At 42.0% G+C, this 19,728-nt stretch overlaps 2 protein-coding genes across 2 annotated transcripts in view; one reads left to right on the forward strand and one right to left on the reverse strand.

Annotated features, from left to right (window-relative positions):
• The window catches only part of LOC141121827 (uncharacterized), a 219,555-nt gene that overhangs the window by 41,979 nt on the left and 157,848 nt on the right, over positions 1 to 19,728 (forward strand).
• Positions 17,269 to 19,728, reverse strand: part of LOC141121860 (uncharacterized) — a 71,839-nt gene continuing 69,379 nt past the window's right edge. Inside the window, exon 9 of the mRNA XM_073611615.1 lies at positions 17,269 to 18,483. Within this exon, the coding sequence (XP_073467716.1) occupies positions 17,573 to 18,483 (911 nt within the window). The 3' untranslated portion in view covers positions 17,269 to 17,572. The remainder of the gene's footprint in view (positions 18,484 to 19,728) is intronic.

The raw sequence follows: 19,728 nt of genomic DNA on the forward strand, positions 1-19,728 counted from the left end.
CCTGCATAGAACTTACCGGACGCCTGAGAGATTATATGAATGGGGTCAGAAAAATTCCCCCCTGTGTCCAAAGTGTAAGGTGCACCAGGGCGACTTTATACATATGATCTGGTGATGCCCAAAACTCAAACGTTATTGGGCTGATGTATTACAACTTATTTCTGATTAAGCTCAGGTGCTTATACCTTTAACTCCTTTAGGCTGGGTTCACACCATTGCGAATTGGGTTCCCGCATTCAATTCGCAATAGCAGGAGATTTTAAACCGGCTCTCTATAGAGCCGGTTCACATATCTCCGCTGCAGCTCTGGTGCGAATTTGCACAGGAGACCTGTGCATCTTTTAGTTCATTTCAGGTCCGAAATTCAGCCAAAAATTCGGGCTGAAATTGGACCTGAAACGGTAAACCAGGATGCACAGGAGCCCTGCTGGGAGCGGCATCAGTATTAGGCGCGATTGATGCAGAAATGTATCCACAGGGTGTATATATTATATCTAGGTTACTGTACTTAGTACTTGTACTTACTGTAGAAAACTCATAGCCTGACATTGGATAGCATCTACCATGCCTACCGCAAAACAATGGATTGCTTATGTTAATTCCCTTCTCCTCAGGGAACAACTGGCTTACCGCCATAGGAATGCTGCGTCAAAGTTTAACCTTATTTGGCAGACTTGGTTAGATAATCCTAGTCTTCCCCCACCGCAGCTAGTTATGGATAGACTTCTATGACTCCAACCCACCGAGAGTCACAAAGGTTTTTTTCTTTTAGTTTGTTGGGTTCTCGGGTCTTTTGTATCCAATAGTTGAAAAGGTATTTTTTCATGATTTACTATATCCCATAACGAGTGCTGGTTTTTCTAGTTTTATGATATGTACTCTGGATTCAAGACAGAAAATTACTGGGATAAATTTTGTTATGTTTAATATGACTACCGTATTTATCGGCGTATAACACGCGCCGGCGTGTAACACGCACCCCACGTTTAGGAGGGAATTTTAAGGAAAAAAACTTACATTTAAATGCCCATCAATGCAGCCTTATCAGTGTCCATCTGCAGCCTTGTAGTGTCATTTGCAGCCTTGTCAGTGTCATCTGCAGCCTTGTAGTGTCATTTGCAGCCTTGTAGTGTCATTTACAGCCTTTCAGTGTCATCTGCAGCCTTTTAGTGTCATCTGCAGCCTTTTAGTGTGATCTGCAGCCTTGTAGTGTCATTTGCAGCCTTGCCCAGTGACACTGCAGACTTGTCAGTGTCACTACAGTTTTTAAATATAGCGCCGCCGATAAACACAGAGCTGGTCCTGTGTCTCTCGGCGGCTCTCGGCTCCTCTTGTAGTCCTGTGGGCGGAGCCGAGCGCTGCCGATATACATACATAGCCTAGGTTCGGCTAGCTTCGCTTACAGTCACGCCCAGTCCCTGTGTTATGTCTATCATAGGGCGGGACTGGGCGTGACTGTGAGCGGAGCTAGCCGAACCTAGCTGAGTACACTCGGCTATGTATGTATGTCACCGGCTCTCGCTCCTCCGCTCACAGTCAGCGGGGGATCGGCGGGGATCAGCGTATAAAACGCACCTGCGATTTTCCCCTGATTTTATACGTGTTATGCCTGTTATACGCCGATAAATACGGTAACTATTGTTTAATTCTTATGTATGATTGATGAAATGTATCGCCTATGTTCTTCTTCTATGTTTGGATGTATAGACAATCTCTGTCATAACAAATAAAAAAGGTTTTGATTAAAAAAACAAAAGGTTGTAGTCGTGGACACAGAGGGGCTTTTCAACAACATCAGATGCCATGAAAATCTGGACCATCGTGTCTGCAGAACGGAAGACAGGACGAAACATCTCATTAGTCCTTCCACTTCACTGCGAGTAATTCACCAGTCCACAAGCAGGCTTTCTCCTCCTTTCTAAGTCGGGTGTTTACAAGCCGTTGGGTGAAGCCCCGGTGATTGGGTCACATGGTACCACAGCAAACAAATTCCACAATTGAATAAGAGTAAAAAGGTACCCCATAAGGAAAAAGGGTGACACCAAGTCCCACACTATCTTGCCACTGCTCACCATGCAGTCTGGGTGTCCAGGGGGCTCCACATGACTATCATTTCCCTCGTAACTTCTAAAATGATATGTATAGCCTGTGGCCCTATCACAGAGCTTATACATTTTGACCCCAGATCTGGCACGCTTGCTGGGGAGATAATGTTTGATTGCAAGGTGGCCAGAAAACGTAATCAGAGACTTATCTATGCAGATTTTTTGTTGGGGCATATACACATCTGCAAATTTCTGGGAGAGGTAGTTTATGAGGGGCCACATTTCGTAAAGCTGATCATATTCAGGGTCACCCCGAAGATAACAAAGTGTGTGATCACTAAAATGTATAAAACGCTTGTCTCATATCTATGCCTGGCCATTAAAACAGAGAACACGGCATATGATGAATTTGGTCTGTGGACCAATGTGATCGCGACTCATTCTTTTTAGTAATGCCCACATTGAGGGTTAGGCACAAAAAAGTTTTACATTTAAAAACCTTGATAGTTCTTATATAACCTCAACAAAGATCCAAACACGTACCAACCTACTGACAAGGAGATTAACACATTTTTGCAGGAGATTAACCTCCCCTCACTAGATATGAAATCACTTCAGGAATTAAACAGGCCAATCACTTCTGATTAAATCATTGCAGTGATTAAAGCATTACCAAAACATAACTCCCCTGGAGCAGATGGCTTCTCAGCCGAGTATTATCAAGCATTTGCACCCCTTCTTACCTCCAAACTCGTAGATGTCTATAATGATGCGGCAAACTCAGGTACATTTCCCAACGTAATGCTTCAAGCAATGATTGTAACTATACCTAAACCCAGGAAAAGATCCTTCCCACCCCCAGAACTTCAGACCCATCTCTTTATTAAACACAGATCTTAAAATTTATGCTAAGGTACTGACCAACAGAACGATGGAAATCACACCAACACTGATAGGACTTGATCAACTGGGATTTGTTAAGGGACGGCAGGCCCCAGATGGCACCAGAAGAATGATAAACCCGATAAGATATGCAGACGTTACACACACACACACACACACAGTGTTTTCTTGGCCCTAGATGCAGAAAAGGCCTTCATCCGGGTACATTGGGGGTATCTGTCTCAAGTTCTTACCAAATTCTGACTCAATGGTTTTGTTTACTCAGCAGTAATGTCACTCTATTCCAACCCCACGGCCAAAGTATATACCTCGGGAATGTTATGTGACTCATTCTGTCTTTCAAACGGGACGCATCAGAGATGTCCGCTCTCCCCAATAATTTTCTCCCTAGCCATAGAACTAGCCATAGAACCACTGGCGGAACTGATAAGATTTAGCGAAAATGTGGAGGGAATTACAATAGGACCCAAGGATCACAAACTAGGGCTTTTTTCAGATGACATTATACTAATTATATCTAATCCTGAATCCTCCCTCCGTACATGCAGTACAAAAACGACTAAATGACTTTGGGAAATTGTCCTACTACAAAGTTAATACTAATAAATGCTTTGCTCTCCCTGTACACCTATCTAAGGACAAAATCCTCCAGATCAAAAATGTTTTCCCATGCAACTGGGATTCACCAGCCATTACCTACTTAGGTATACAATTAACCCACCCGACCTCCAACCTATATGAAACTACCATATTTATCGGCATATAACACACACCCTAATTTTAAGAGGGAAGTTTCAGGAAAAAAACATATTTTTTAAATAAACAACTTTGAAGCAAATTAAGGGTCAGTGCCCACCAATGTCCATCTGCAGCCTGATCAATGCCCATCTGCAGCCTGATTAATGCCCATCTGCAGCCTGATCAATGTCCTCAATGCAGCCTGATTAATGTCCATCTGCAGCCCATCAATGCATCAATGTAGCTGGGTTCACACTGGTCCGACAAACGCTCCGACATTGGGAGCTCATGTCGCATGACGTGTGAAATTAAATGTTTCCCTATGGGGGCCGTCTTAACTGGTCTGACACAAGTCGGTCCGACTTTGAAAATGCTCCCTGTACTACTTTAGTCCGACTTTGATCCTACTTCAGCCCATTGACTATCATTGAAGTAGGATCAAAGTCGGATCCTTGTCCTAACCATCCAACTTTGGCATCCGACATTGTGTTATTTCCTGCCCCCTGCTGTAGCCCCTCCCATTGTGTGTTAGTTTTGATTGGTCAAAGGACAAGTGTACTATCTGAAAAGTCGGATCAAAGTAGTATCCTGTTCATGAAAGTCGGATGGATGTAGGACCAATGTAGGATCAATGTAGGACCAATGTAGGACTGATGTCGCAGAGCAAAGTAGGATGAAAGTCGTACTACTGTCGTGTAATATAGTGTGAACCCAGCCTTATGTATTTGTTTTTAGCCTCATTTGCAGCCTCACCATCTCTCATCAAAGCAGCCTGAACATCAGGAAATCACCGAACCGTCATCTCCTGTTTACTCGGCTTTTACACACACAGTCCCACCTCCGCCATCGGCATTGGACCAGCTCCTGTGATAGACAGAACACTGGTCCAATGCCAGTGGCAGAGGCGGTACTGCGTGTGTGTGACGTGAGAGCCCGAGTGGAGAGGAGATGATGGCTCGGTGAATTCCGGCGGCGCTCGTCCCCCTCCTTCCCCTCCGAGGTACACTATCGGTGTTTAACATGCACCCCTGATTTGCCCCCTATTTTCAGGGGGGAAAAGTGCGTGTTATACGCAGATAAATACGGTAACTTCCCTCCGTTATTATCTCGCATAAAAGAAGAATTCTCTCAATTTACCAAAATCCATCTAACCTGGGTTGGACGAATTGCAGCTTACCAGATTGCAAATCCTTCCTACACTGCTCTACTTTTTTTAGAACCCTCCCTATTCCTATCACGCTAAAATTCTTTTCCAATCTAGCAACCGTCCTAAGACACTTTATTTGGGCAGGTAAAAAACCCAGGGTAGCTCTAAAACATCTATATAAACATAGACATGTGGGAGGTTGTTGACTACCCAATACCCAGATCTACTATCAAGCGGCCTTAATGTACCAATTAAAATACTGGTTCTCAAAACAGGATAACTTATGGTCCAGCATTGAGCAGAAAATTACACTTGGACATGACCTTCCGGCATAGCCTATGCGCCACAACCAAGGCCTAGGCTTCATTCAATAAGAAAAAATTTCCAGAAGAACAAACCTTCCATTTAAAAATTCCTATAGCAACGTATCAATACCTCATTCAGGGTTTTTCAACCCATCACTGAAAGCAGAAAGGTATCCACTTCTCCACAGATGACTTAACAAATCCAAGTACCATTGATACCTTACCAATCCTTTAAATACTTCACTACAACAAGAAGAACCCAACCTCCCCTATAGAAGTGCCACTTCCATTATGGAACTTTCTAATAAACAGAAGCTCTTCTAACATTAAAGGTATATCCTTGTGCTATAAATGCTGTAACTACCACCCTATACATTCTAAATTACCAGTAATGATCAAATGGGAAAGGGAACTGCAAAAAACATTTTACCTCAATGGCTCCTGGCTATAAAATAAAACAGCAAGTCTTCTGCATATGTGGACCATTGGGATAATGCAGAAAAAAATACTTCATAGGTGGTACAGGACCCCAATGCGTCTACACACTATTAATCCAAACTTGTCCTCTTTGTGTTGGAGGGAATGCCACTGTCAGGGCAACCTCTTACACATACTGTGGCACTGTAGTGTCCTACAATCTTTCTGGACTGATGTTTTCTCCCTTTTATCAAAAATAACTGATGCTGTATGCACCCTAAAACCAGAGTTGGCACTGTTGCGCTTGGGTATAGACACTTTCCCTTACCTAACAAGGAAAATAGTGATACACATACTATATGCAGCCCGTATTTCCATAGCCAGCAAATGGAGAACAACGACCCCCCTGAGTATTGAAGAAGTTGTCTCTAGAGTTAACTTACAATGTTTAATGGAGTGAATGCTATCTCATACAAAGAAGGGAGAACACAAGCCTTCCACAAATTTTGGTGCGCATGGTTGTCAAACAATAAAGCTTCTGGCGCTACAAAGATGAAAATATCACATATGAATGAGTAAAAATCCATCTAGTGGTATTAAATATTGAAAATTAATATAACATAGCATGAACTGACCTGACAAGAACCAACTGAAATATTCTCAATGCAAATCTAAGTTCCTTACAACTATTAACTTGTTCTGTTACTATTATTATTTTATTGTTATTGTTTTATCCTATCATTTACTTGGCTTTTATGAGATGGCATCTAAAATACTTACCTTGAGCGACCACTGCAATGCCGCATACACACGATCGGACTCTCCGACGGGAAATGTTGGATGTGAGCTTGTTGGCTGAATGTCGGACCGTGTGTATGCTCCATCGAACATTTGTTGTCCGTCTTTCCGCCAACAAATGTTGGCTAGTAGGTTCTCAAATTTTCCGCCAACAAAACTTTGTTGTCGGACTTTCTGATCGTGTGTACACAAGTCCGTCGCACAATAGTTCACGCATGCTCGGATTTAAGTATGAGCCAGAAGCCCTCAGTCTTGTAAACTAGCGTTCGTAATGGAGATAGCACATGACTATTGAACTTCCTTTTTATCAGCTTGCCGTATGTCTTGTATGTCACTACGTTTGTAATTGTTGTCTTGCATTTACACGGTCACACAAATGTTGGCCAAGTTGGAGCCAACAACCTTCGAACAAAATTTCACGGTTTTATTGTCAGAAAGTCCGATCGTGTGTACGGGGCATAAGGGTCGACTTCAGAGTTTCTGAACATCCATTATATTTACCTATTCACAGTATGTTCCCATTAGGGGTGACAGGTTTTTTCCTCATAAAGAGGAAACCTCTACATACAGTGGGGATGGAAAGTATTCAGACCCCCTTACATTTTTCACTCTTTGTTATATTGCAGCCATTTGCTAAAATCATTTAAGTTCATTTTTTTCCTCATTAATGTACACACAGCACCCCATATTGACAGAAAAACACAGAATTGTTGGCATTTTTGCAGATTTATTAAAAAAGAAAAACTGAAATATCACATGGTCCTAAGTATTCAGACCCTTTGCTGTGACACTCATATATTTAACTCAGGTGCTGTCCATTTCTTCTGATCATCCTTGAGATGGTTCTACACCTTCATTTGAGTCCAGCTGTGTTTGATTATACTGATTGGACTTGATTAGGAAAGCCACACACCTGTCTATATAAGACCTTACAGCTCACGGTGCATGTCAGAGCAAATGAGAATCATGAGGTCAAAGGAACTGCCTGAAGAGCTCAGAGACAGAATTGTGGCAAGGCACAGATCTGACCAAGGTTACAAAAAATTTCTGCTGCACTTAAGGTTCCTAAGAGCACAGTGGCCCCCATAGTCCTTAAATGGAAGACGTTTGGGACGACCAGAACCCCTACTAGACCTGGCCATCCGGCCAAACTGAGCTATCAGGGGAGAAGAGCCTTGGTGAGAGAGGTAAAGAAGAACCCAAAGATCACTGTGGCTGAGCTCCAGAGATGCAGTGGGGAGATGGGAGAAAGTTGTACAAAGTCAACCATCACTGCAGTCCTCCACCAGTCGGGTCCTTATGGCAGAGTGGCCCGACGGAAGCCTCTCCTCAGTGCAAGACACATGAAAGCCCGCATGGAGTTTGCTAAAAAACACCTGAAGGACTCCAAGATGGTAATAAATAAGATTCTCTGGTCTGATGAGACCAAGATAGAACTTTTTGGCCTTAATTCAAAGCGGTATGTGTTGAGAAAACCAGGCACTGCTCATCACCTGTCCAGTACAGTCCCAAAAGTGAAGCATGGTGGTGGCAGCATCATGCTGTTGGGGTGTTTTTCAGCTGCAGGGACAGGGCGACTGGTTGCAATCTAGGGAAAGATGAATGCGGCCAAGTACAGGGATATCCTGGACGAAAACCTTCTCCAGAGTGCTCAGGACCTCAGACTGGGCCGAAGGTCTACCTTCCAACAAGACAATGACCCTAAGCACACAGCTAAAATAACGAAGGAGTGGCTTCACAACAACTCTGTGAATGTTCTTGAATGGCCCAGCCAGAGCCCTGACTTAAACCCAATTGAGCAGCTCTGGAGAGACCTAAAAATGGCTGTCCACCAACGTTTACCATCCAACATGACAGAACTGGAGAGGATCTGCAAGGAGGAATGGCAGAGGATCCCCAAATCCAGGTGTGAAATCTTGTTGCATCTTTCCCAAAAAAGACTCATGGTTGTATTAGATCAAAAGGGGCTTCTACTAAATACTGAGCAAAGGGTCTGAATACTTAGGACCATGTGATATTTCAGTTTTACTTTTTTAATAAATCTGCAAAAATGTCAACAATTCTGTGTTTTTCTGTCAATATGGGGTGCTGTGTGTACATTAATGAGGAAAAAAATGAACTTAAATGATTTTAGCAAATGGCTGCAATATGACAAAGAGTGAAAAATTTAAGGGGGTCTGAATACTTTCCATCCCCACTGTATATTATTGGGAACTCTGGAAAAAAGCATTGCAATATATTGTGTATATACTGTATACTTTGCATACTTTGCTCGTTAAATGTACAATGCACAATATTTACCTGTTCACTATGTCTATACATTTTACTGTTTAATAAAAAAACATGTCTCAGTGACCAACCAAACAGTCTAGAGTTCAACCTGGACCTACATGGACTGGGTTGGTAGATAGACAAGAAGTTTCCTATGGCTTTACAAATGAACCCCTAAATTTAGTAACATATATAACATATATATATATATATATATATATATATATATATATATACACATATATATATATATATATATATATATATATATATATATATATATATATATATATATATGAATAAAAGGGGGAGTTTGGGACTTTAGATGAAACAATTGAATAGTGGAGGTAAAGATCAATATAAAATTGTTTTAATGATAGCATAGATATGAGAGTAATAATATAACTGCGCTAACCCAGTGGAAAAACAACAAGCTGCTACACAAGAATGTGACAAATATTCAAATAAGATAATATAAAAAATGTAGTGCTAAAACAAAATATAACAAGAACACATATGTGAAAACTAATAAAGTTCAATGATAAGTGGATATAAACCCAATATAATATAAATGTGAAAAAACATATAAATGTAATGTTATTTTTTATGTTTTTTCACATTTATTTATAGTTTTCACATATGTGTTCTTGTTATATTTTGTTTTAGCGCTACATTTTTTATATTATGATATCATAGCTATAAAAAAAATGGAAAAATTGTATATACATAAACCGTGCACAAGGCATGAACATGATGGATAAATGAGTACATACATAACAACACATGATCCTAACGAATACATGATAATTAATGTAAATATATACAGTGGCATGGCATACAAATGCCGAAGGCAACATGCCCGATACTGGCATCTCTGCTCACATGGTATGTGTACATCTATTAAAAAATATATGAGCAGCATCATCAAGCTTGATAAATAGTAGGTAGGTAGTATTCCATATACAGTGTAGCTGTGGCATCAAACAGAGCTCGACGCGTTTCATGGATGTGTCCACTCATAAGGAGCAGATGCGACAGAAATTCCTATGGAGTATATAAATTTAATGAACCACACTATAAATAGAGAGGGAAAATGTCAAGGAAGATGGATATTTATTGTATGTGGGTGGTTAACCAACCACACTTACCAACAAAGACAGCGAATGCGGCATGTGGTAATTGGCACAAGGTGAGATGAGACACAGCTTCGTCACGGGAGCTGAGGTGGCTATGTATAAGGATGCAAACACTGGCCAGTGTTGGGGAGTGCAGAAAATGACAATAATCTCCATATGGCAAATACTGATGATGTGTGGCTCATCAAGCAAAGGTATCTGGGAACAAAATACTGAATATGTGTATAATTAATACAATATTGAGTTATAAATAAATAGTAGATAATAGTTAACCCAGTGTATCTCCACAAGGGTAATGACAAAAAAGGTACCGATGAATATTGATAAGCCTGTGTCTAAAAGGTAATTGGCAGATACCTAACTATGTATATATATGGGAATCATGAAAAGGAAACTCCAAGTGGGAGGGAAAAAAAAAAAAGGAAAAATAAATATTGGGCTGAAAAAACTAAACCACCAAAACGAAATCCCAAACCAAGAAAAACGTACCCCAATGCCGCATCAAAGCAGTACCAGCGAATCAGTGTAGCTAGTGTGCGAGAACCCCAGGAAGAGACTGGATGTGTGAACAGCTCGCTCCGACTGGGGGATATATAAATGCCACCAACGCCACGTGAGTGAACCAATAGAGGGAAGGAGTCCACGCCTGAGTTCAGTGTTCACTCAGTGACCGGCGCGAAAGCTCCCTCATAATGGGACACGAGAATATTACACTAGACGTTGGCGTAATGACATCATGACTGTCGTCATACGCGCGGCGTGAAGAGCGTGGAGCCGATGCGCGAAGAGGCGTCCGCCTGAGCCTCTCGAACCCTGCAAGTGCAAGGGGAGGACCCACTGGGCGCATCACAGCTCCTGTAACAAAGAAAGACCACAGCGCCATCTAGGCATTCAATAAACCACAAGGGCACACAGCACTGACCAGGTAGAAAGTATACATTGGACACCTAGATATAAACAATCATGTGAAAACACTAGACTGGTGCCGGGAATGTTGCCTGTAAAGTACCATGTACGCGACTAATAAATACAAGTATAAAGGAACAATATGTGTAAATATCCCCAATGTATGAAACCTACAAAAAGGCACCCTATCAATGAGGGCAGACCTCACACAGGGACGGCAGGGGAACACTGCCAATCCCAATTTTCAATTGCTTCCATCCCTGTACATGGAGAAATGAGGGGGGAATTTGGGACTTTGAATGAAGCACAATAAAGTGCCTCCATCCCTGGTTTACTAGGCTCCTAGTACGCACCCACGTCACATCCGGTTTGCTGCGTTCGGACCGGTGGAACGCATGCTGAACAGAATCTTTTTGCATTGTGTTATTGGAAACATTTCTCCAGCAACTTGTTTTGCTGTATTGTTTTTATTTTATCTTATACAATAAATTTGGGGATTTTTTACGGAACTTCACTATGAGTGTCCGTCTCTTCCATTCATACGAGGATAACCCATGGGCATTGAAGTGCCGCGGAGCAGACGACTATCCAGGAACTGACAGCCACATCCATCACCGTTCATCCCCGTCAGGAATATAATTTCAGGACACCCTAGGTTCGGATCCAACAGAGAGGAAGACAGCTCCAGCCAAATCCCCACCTTATGCGGTTCACCCCTGCAGGGGTATGAGAATCTGGTGAGTGGGGAACTGAAGGGGAACACAAACGTCACCTCATGCTGTTTGCACAGGATTCTGCACAAGTCACTTTGGATTTTTTCATATACAACTAGCACTACAGATTGAACTTATATATTTTTAATTCAAGTTGGTTTTGGACAAGAGACTTTATTTATTTCCTCAATGAACTTAAGTTTATGTTTAGTTTATTTTTAGTCTATCGCCACTTAACAACTTTGTATGAATTTTTGAATGTCACATGGACTTTTGTACACAAGTGTGGAGCTTTAAGCTACCTTATATATGAGCACCCTAACACTGGCTCTTTGGATTCATTTGCACAAACAAAATATCTCTTCCCTCCCTTGTTAGTAAAGGGGGTAGGTAGTGTCACGTACACATAATCTAATTCTAGTTCACACCACATAGTAATTCAACTAATATTTGCACTTTTTACTGTTATGCCCCGTACACACGATCAGATTTTCCGATAACAAAACCGTTGAATTTTGTTTGAAGGTTGTTGGCTCCAACTTGTTTTGCATACACACGGTCACACAAATGTTGGCCAACAATTACGAACGTAGTGACGTATTATGTGTTTTTTTCCAGCTCTTTAGCGCCACCCTTTGGGCTTTTTCTGCTAATTTTGTTTTAGTAGAAGTTTGGTGAGTGTTGATTTGCGCTTTTCTTTTTGCGGTTTTTTATTTTGTGCTATAAAAAAAAGCCTTTGAAAATGAGTTTGTCATAACTCCATCAGTATTACCAGCAAAGCAGCTTCATTATTATCCCATTAAAGAAGAAGGGAATCGTGCGCTGCATTTGGAGATTTCCTAATTTGCCGCGTCATGAATGTTCATTCACCATTACAAACGTTAGTTTACAAGACCGACCGTTTCTGAGCATGTGTGGACTTTTGTGCGCGGACTTGTGGACACACGATCGGATTTTCCGTCAACAAAGTTTTGTTGGTGGAAAATTTGAGAACCTGCTAGCCAACATTTGTTGGCGGAAAGTCCGACAGCAAATGTTCGATGGAGCATACACACAAGCTCACATTCAACATTTCCCATCGGAAAATAAGACCGTGTGTATGTGGCAATAGTCAACACTGGAGGTCACTCTCCAAGTGTCAAGCAGCGCCACCCACCCCTGCACATACATACAGTATTTCTTATCTCAGAAAGTGTAGTGAAAAGTGGTGGTTGGCGCTCCCTAGATTGCGTATAGGTGGCCAGTCAGTGATGTACACCTAAAAGGTGTAACATACAAGTCAAAATGAATGACTAAATAGTAAACTAAACCATAATATATGTGCAGACTAATACCACAACACAAATAAATATAGTGAACAAATAAGCTCCAGGTACATAGAAAGTGCCTGGTAGTAATATACCAATCAAAAAATCAAAAATAAACACAAAAGCAAAAAAGCATTCATAACATAATTATCTGCTGTGAGTGAAGTGACCACTGAGCAAGCCCACTCCACTACCGTGATTCCACTGACATGGTAGATATATGAAAAGTGTTCATAAGTGAGTGTACAAGTAATAGTCCATATAATGTAGTTAAATCTTCACTCAAAATGAGTAACACACAAATGGTGACTTAGGTGTTTTCAGAAAATCTTCTGGTGACTTTGTGCTCCCCCTCCAGGGTCCCTACTCACCGAATCCACTCACCCCCGCAGGGGTAATACGCTTATAGTTGCAACCACTGCGGTCATTCCACCATAGCTGTTCCAGTTCCTGGGATATCCTTCCTTTCTTCAGGTAACTTGTAGTGTGATCTGTAGTAGGTTCTTTACAGAGAAACTAGAAATCTTTATCTTTACAACTTTGGAAGTTTGCAGTCAGGGTGTCCAAGCTGAGGTGTCCTCCCACACACCAATAGACAAACGGTCATCGAGTAAAAGAAACAGCCGGCAACTCCATAACATCAAGCGTATTTATTTTCAAGCCTTCACAGTGAGTACAGTCAGCAGCAGACCAGTTTTGGCGATAAGCCTTATCCAGCAATGTTGGCTTTTCCAGCTCTACTGAAGATTTGTTGGTGTCTGTGTCGTGTTTGTAATGTTGTCCCGTCATGTAATATACTTCTGGATGAAGTACATCCCTGCTAGCAGCTTCAGTAATGTGTCCTGATCAACGGCCAACTCCTCTGCTCGTGTTCAGACCAGCCGGAGCTTATTTGTTCACTATATTTATTTGTGTTGTGGTATTCACATAGTCTGCACATATATTATGGTTTAGTTTACTATTTAGTCATTAATTTTGAATTGTATGTTACACCTTTTAGGTGTACATCATTGACTGGCCACCTATACGCAATCTAGGGAGCGCCAACCACCCCTTTTCACTACACTTTCTTATATTTATAGACACCCCCCCCCCCCCCCCCCGGGGAGCTATATTAGGGGAGGCTGCACACCTACTGGGTATCCTAAGCCCAGTCATCCACCATTCATTTCTATCAGTATTTCTTATCTCGCCCCGGCTGGTCCTCTAGAGCTGCATAATGCAGCATTTGCCCATATTGCCGCCCCATCTAATACCAATACTGTATTAACTTTTTATACTATTTCTGCCAAAGAGGTGCCACTTCGTAACCTAGATCTGAGCTGGATCTGGAGGTGGGACATTTAGAAACAAGTGGTGTCCTGTACTTTATATATCTGGGGCTGTGGAACAGTTTCTGAGCATCCTGGTGGGCACAAAAAAAAAATAATTATAAATTGAATAAAAATGATTACATTTTTTTTTTTTTTTAACATACTGTCACCAGTCAGTGTCCCTGATCTCCGACACACCAGTCATGTGATGATGCTGTACTGCACTGGTGACAGTATGTTAAAAAAAATAAAACACACATTTTAAAAATATCTTTATTTCCCCAAAAGATTACAACCTCATCAAAACTCTACTTGCCTCTTACCGAATACCCCAGACTGTCCACTTTCCAAAAAGGGTTAATTTGGGGGGTATTTGTACTGTCCTGGCATTTTAAGTGGCTCAAGAAAGTACATCAGGGTTTCATCAATTTTTAAATATAGTTCGTAGTTTGTAGACTCTATATCTTTCACACAAAGCAATTAATATATACTTATTAGGATTTTTTTCACCAAAGACATGTAGCAGAATATATTTTGGCCTAAATTTATGAAGAAATTCAATTTTTAAAAAATTTTTTACTGGATGTTTTATAACAGAAAATATAAAATATTGTTTTAATTCAACATTTTCGGTATTTTTTAATTTATATAAGAAAAAATAAAAAACTCAGTGGTAATCAAATACAACTAAAAGAAAGCTCTATTTATGTAAAAAAAAAATGATATAAATTCCATTTGGGTACAGCGTTGCAAAACCGAGCAATTGCCAGTTAAAGCGGAGTTCCAGTCCCCCAAGTCAAATTTTTTTTTTAAACGCCAATGTCATTTGTTCAACTTTATCTGGCACATTTAGCCAGTGCCTATAGTGTACTCCAGTTAATTTCAGTTTAAAATAAAGAAAGACTACCTTGATCTCGGAAGCTGGCAGAGGCCATGTCCACTGTGGGCATCTGAAGCCTTCTAGTATCTATTTCCGGGACTAGGTGCAGCTGGATACACAGCGTGCACCTCCCGAACTCGCGCCTGCGCAGTAATGTCACAGCGCGGCGCTCCATCCTCCTGACACGTTGCCTTAGCAATGGTCTGGCAATAATGTGAGATTTCGTCACTAGGCGATTAGCAGGGACTCCTGGGATACATGACGCCGCCATTGCAGGAGCCCTCGCGAATCACCTGGTGATGTAATCGCCTAGGCGGACACTGCCGGAAGTGCAGGAGAAAGAAGAATATAAAAGGTATTTCCATTTAAAATAAAAATAAAAGAATTTGCATTGGGAAAAGGATGCTCAGAGGGGATATCATAGACAGCAAGTACATAAAATGGGTGGAACTCCGCTTTAAGGTAGAGCAGTGTTAAATATCAAACAATAGCATGGACATGAAGGGGTTAAAATCTTTTGGAACTTAGGTGGTTAATTAACACAGTGATTTCCTAGGACTGTTAGGCTTCATGTACATGGGACATTTCTCAACCTCTCCTGAACGCTGGAACATCACAGCTAGTAATCCACATTTAAAAACGTGTGTTTAGCGGCGTTTACAAGCCACGTTTAGCGGCGTTTGCGTTCAGAAGCGTTTACTAAAGATAACCTCCCAAATCATTAGAAAGCACTAAAAACAAGTATTTATTAATTATTTCATCCACTCTGTGAGAGAACAGTGTGAGTAGCAGCTGAGAAAGCAGTGTGCTTGGAGCTAGCTGTTATTTTTTGGTTGGTTTGTTAATATGGATCCCAAGATGAGGAATGGCTCCTGATGTTGCTTTTGCTGAGGCTTCGAAAGATGTAGAAAATTGTGTGAGAGGACCAGAGTTCGTCGCTACTGGACACATCCATTGATGGCTCAACGCATGTCCACAGGATACTTTCTAATACCTATCTTCAGCTGCGTAATTAACCTGAGAATTTCTTTTAATTTTACACGCATGTCAATTGCCACCTTTGACGTTCTCTTGGAAAATGTTAGACCCCGTCTAGTTCGCATGGACACCAACATGAGGAAAAGCGTGCCACCAGAGGAACGTCTGTTGGTGACTCTCAACTTCAACGTCAAGTAATGCAAGTCGTGTAATGTACAGCATAATTGGCTGATGAGGGGAATATCATCACATGGTATATCAAGCTTGCAGGCAGTGATAATTGAGTGTGTTTTTAGCATTTTCCAGGCTCAAAAGTACCATATTTATCGGCGTATAACACGCGTCGGCGTATAACACGCACCCCAAGTTTAGGAGGGAATTTTAAGGAAAAAAAAACTTACATTTAAATGCCCATCAATGCAGCCTCATCAGAATCCATCTGCAGGCTTGTCAGTGTCCATCTGTAATCTTGTCCCCCATTGCAGCCTTGTCCCCATTGGAGCCTTGTCCCCCATTGCAGCCTTGTCCCCCATTGCAGCCTTGTCCCCCATTGCAGCATTGTCCCCAATTGCAGCCTTGTCAGTGTCCATCTGTAGTCTTGTCCCCGATTGTAGCCTTGTCAGTGTCCATCTGTAGCCTTTCCGTGTCGTTTGCATCTTTGAAAATGGCACCGCCGTTCTCGGCGGCTTTCGGCCATTCTCGGCGGCTTCCGGACGCACTTGGCTTTCGGCGGCTCCCGCGGGACTGCGAGAGCCACCGAGAATGGCCTAAATCGGCCGAGAGCTGCCGAGAAAAGCCAAAAGCCGGCGAGAGCCACCAAAAGGCTCACAATCGGCGGGGGATCGGCGTATAACACGCACCCACGATTTTCCCCTGATTTTAAGGGGAAAAAAGTGCGTGTTATACGCCGATAAATACGGTAATAAAGTGTTTCCCTTTAAAAGCGCTTCTAGGCGAAAACGCGCCTAAACGCGGGTAGCCACGTTTGGTGTTTGAAAAGCCTCTAAACACAGCTTCTGAAAGCATTTTTTTGGGATCCAAAATAAGCCTCTAAACTCAACTGCCTAGAAACGACTATAAATGACCCTGTGTACATCCACTGATAAGATAACATAGAGGAGAGTTCAGGAGCAGTTGAAAAAAAATGCCCAACTGCTCCTAAATGTCCGTTTACCAACAGCAGTGTACATGAGGCCTTAGCGCTATCTAGTGGCCATAATGTGATATTTTTCCTGAAATACCTCCATATGTAAAAATGGTGCAATACGAAATGATGGCAACTAGATGGAGCCAATGATCATAATGAATAAAATATGGCCAAAACTCATATTTGTTCAAATAATTAAAAAAAAAAAAAAACTAGACCTCTATGTGTTTGTGAAAGCTTACACCACAAAATGTACTCAGCCAATGAAAAGTAATTACTTTATTTTTATTCTTCTAATGCTATCAATGACCAACACGGTACAACACTTCATCCATGTCTTTGGTGATCTCTGATCTCCTTATGAACTGTTTCTTCCATGATGAAGATCAGCCATGGAGTATATCTGAGGTGTATATCAGGGTGTGCTTCTTCCCCACATGACAACTGTGATGTCCAGCAACATTCATATAGAAGACATTTCCCACACTCAAGGCACTAATACTCCTCAAGGGTTGTGTGGGATCCCTGATGTACAGGAAGACAGGACTTCAGTGAGGAACAATTACCCTCACTCAGGACAGGAAAGTGGCTTCTCCCCCTTGTGAGATCTCTGATGTCTGTAAAGATCTGACTTCTGAGAAAAACATTTTCCGCACTCAGCACAGGAATATGGCTTCTCACCTGTATGAGATCTCTGATGTCTGTAAAGATCAGACTTCAGTGAAAAACATTTTCCGCACTCAGGACAGGAATGCGGCTTCTCCCCCGTATGAGATTTCTGATGTGTGCAAAGATTGGACTTCTGTAAAAAACATTTCCCGCAGTCAGGACAGGAATACGGCTTCTCACCCGTGTGCAATCTCTGATGTGTGCAAAGACTGGATTTTCTTGAAAAACATTTCCCACACTCAGAACATGAATATGGCTTCTCTCCTGTGTGAGATCTCAGATGTGTGTAAAGACTGTACTTCTGTGAAAAACATTTCCCGCACTCAGAACAAGAATACAGCTTTTGCCCCGTATGCAATTTCTGATGTGTGTAAAGACTGGCCTTCTGTGAAAAACATTTCCCACATTCAGGACAGGAATACGGCTTCTCCCCCGTGTGAGCTCTTTCATGCTCATTAAGTTTGGATTGAAAATGGAAACATTTCCCACACTCAGGACAGGAATATGGCTTTTCCCCTGTGTGAGATCTTTTATGCACATTAAGTTTGGATTTATAATGGAAACACTTCCCACACTCAGTACAGGAAAACCTCTTAGCTGTTGGAAGGACGGCACCGTCCCTCACAGTCTGAGGTTCCTCAGGATAAGAGGAATACGATGGTCCATCTACACTGTGTGGTGCCGGATGGACATTTGAGGTAGCCGGGTTTTCTCCTGGACTATACTGTGTGATGTCCTCATCTTCTACTTTACAGTCTGGAGACAAAGTGAGACAATCCTCTGAGGTTTTCCTCATCTCCCATCCATCTACTAAAATAGAAATAAAAAGATTATTACTAGACATGAGCAGATTGGTTCCCCTAAAGAAGGGACTCCGCCCACATCAGATAGCTTTGTCTCTGAGGATCTTACAATTCCACCCTCAAGGTAACTAGTAAATGGGTCCTCTGATCTCCTACCAGTTCATTTCTTTATTAATTGAAATTAGTCAGAGTGAGGAATGGACTGATCCTGAAGCCAAGGTGGGTGAAGATGTGGGGATGGCAGCTCAGAGTTGGCAGCCCTAGATGTCACTGCTACCCCTAACAGCTGGTAGAGCAGCTCATCTAGTAGGGGTGATGAGGGGAGTGCAGGTAGGCCTAGACAGTTGGTGGCAATAGGGGATTCTATAGTCAGAAGGACTGATAAAATAATTTGTTGCCTGGATCACCGCAACTGAATGGTTTGCTGTCTCCATGGTGCCAGGGTTCGGCATGTGGTAGACGAGATTGATAAATTACTGGGAGGGGCTTGGCATGACCCAGTAGTCCTAGTCCATGTTTGAACCAATGACAGAATACATAGAAGGTGGAGGTTCCTTAAGGATCAATTTAAAGAACTAGGCTGTAGGTTGAAGGGAAGGACCTCCAAGGTGATATTCTCTGGAATATTGCCTGTGCTGTGCACAACACAGGAAAGGCAGGGGGAGATTAGAGAGCTGAATGCATGGCTAAAAACCTGGTGTAAGAGGGAAGTATTTGGGTTTCTAGAGCACTGGGCTGACTTTTCATTGGGGCACAACCTATATGCTAAAGATGTTTTGCCCCTAAATGGAAGGGGGTCTGCTATGCTTGGGGAGAAATGTATGGGAGGGCTGGAGGAGTATTTAAACTAGGATTGAGGGGGAGGGAGAATTAAATTATAATGGTGCAGACAGGTCAGACAGGGGCCAGTCCCTATTGGTCGGTGGAATGGGGAAAGGTGCGGGGGGGGGGCTGTGACAGGTGATTAAAAAAGTTTCCGTGTTAAAACAACCAATGGAAATGGTACTATTTCTACTAAAGTGAAAAAAAAATTGCAACATAAGTGTGCAAAATGTGGCAATGAATATAAAGTGTTTGTTCACTGATGCCAGTAGTATGCCAAGTAAAACAGGTGAGCTGGAAGCTCTGGTATACAAAGAGAACTATGATTTAATTGGTATTGTTGAATCTTGGCTTCATTCTTCCCATGACTGGGGCATTAATATTCCTGGCTATGCTCTCTTTCAGGAATGACAGGGTAAAACGGGGTGGT

The sequence above is a fragment of the Aquarana catesbeiana genome, unplaced genomic scaffold, assembly GCF_042186555.1.
Source record: "Aquarana catesbeiana isolate 2022-GZ unplaced genomic scaffold, ASM4218655v1 unanchor233, whole genome shotgun sequence".
NCBI lineage: Eukaryota > Metazoa > Chordata > Amphibia > Anura > Ranidae > Aquarana > Aquarana catesbeiana.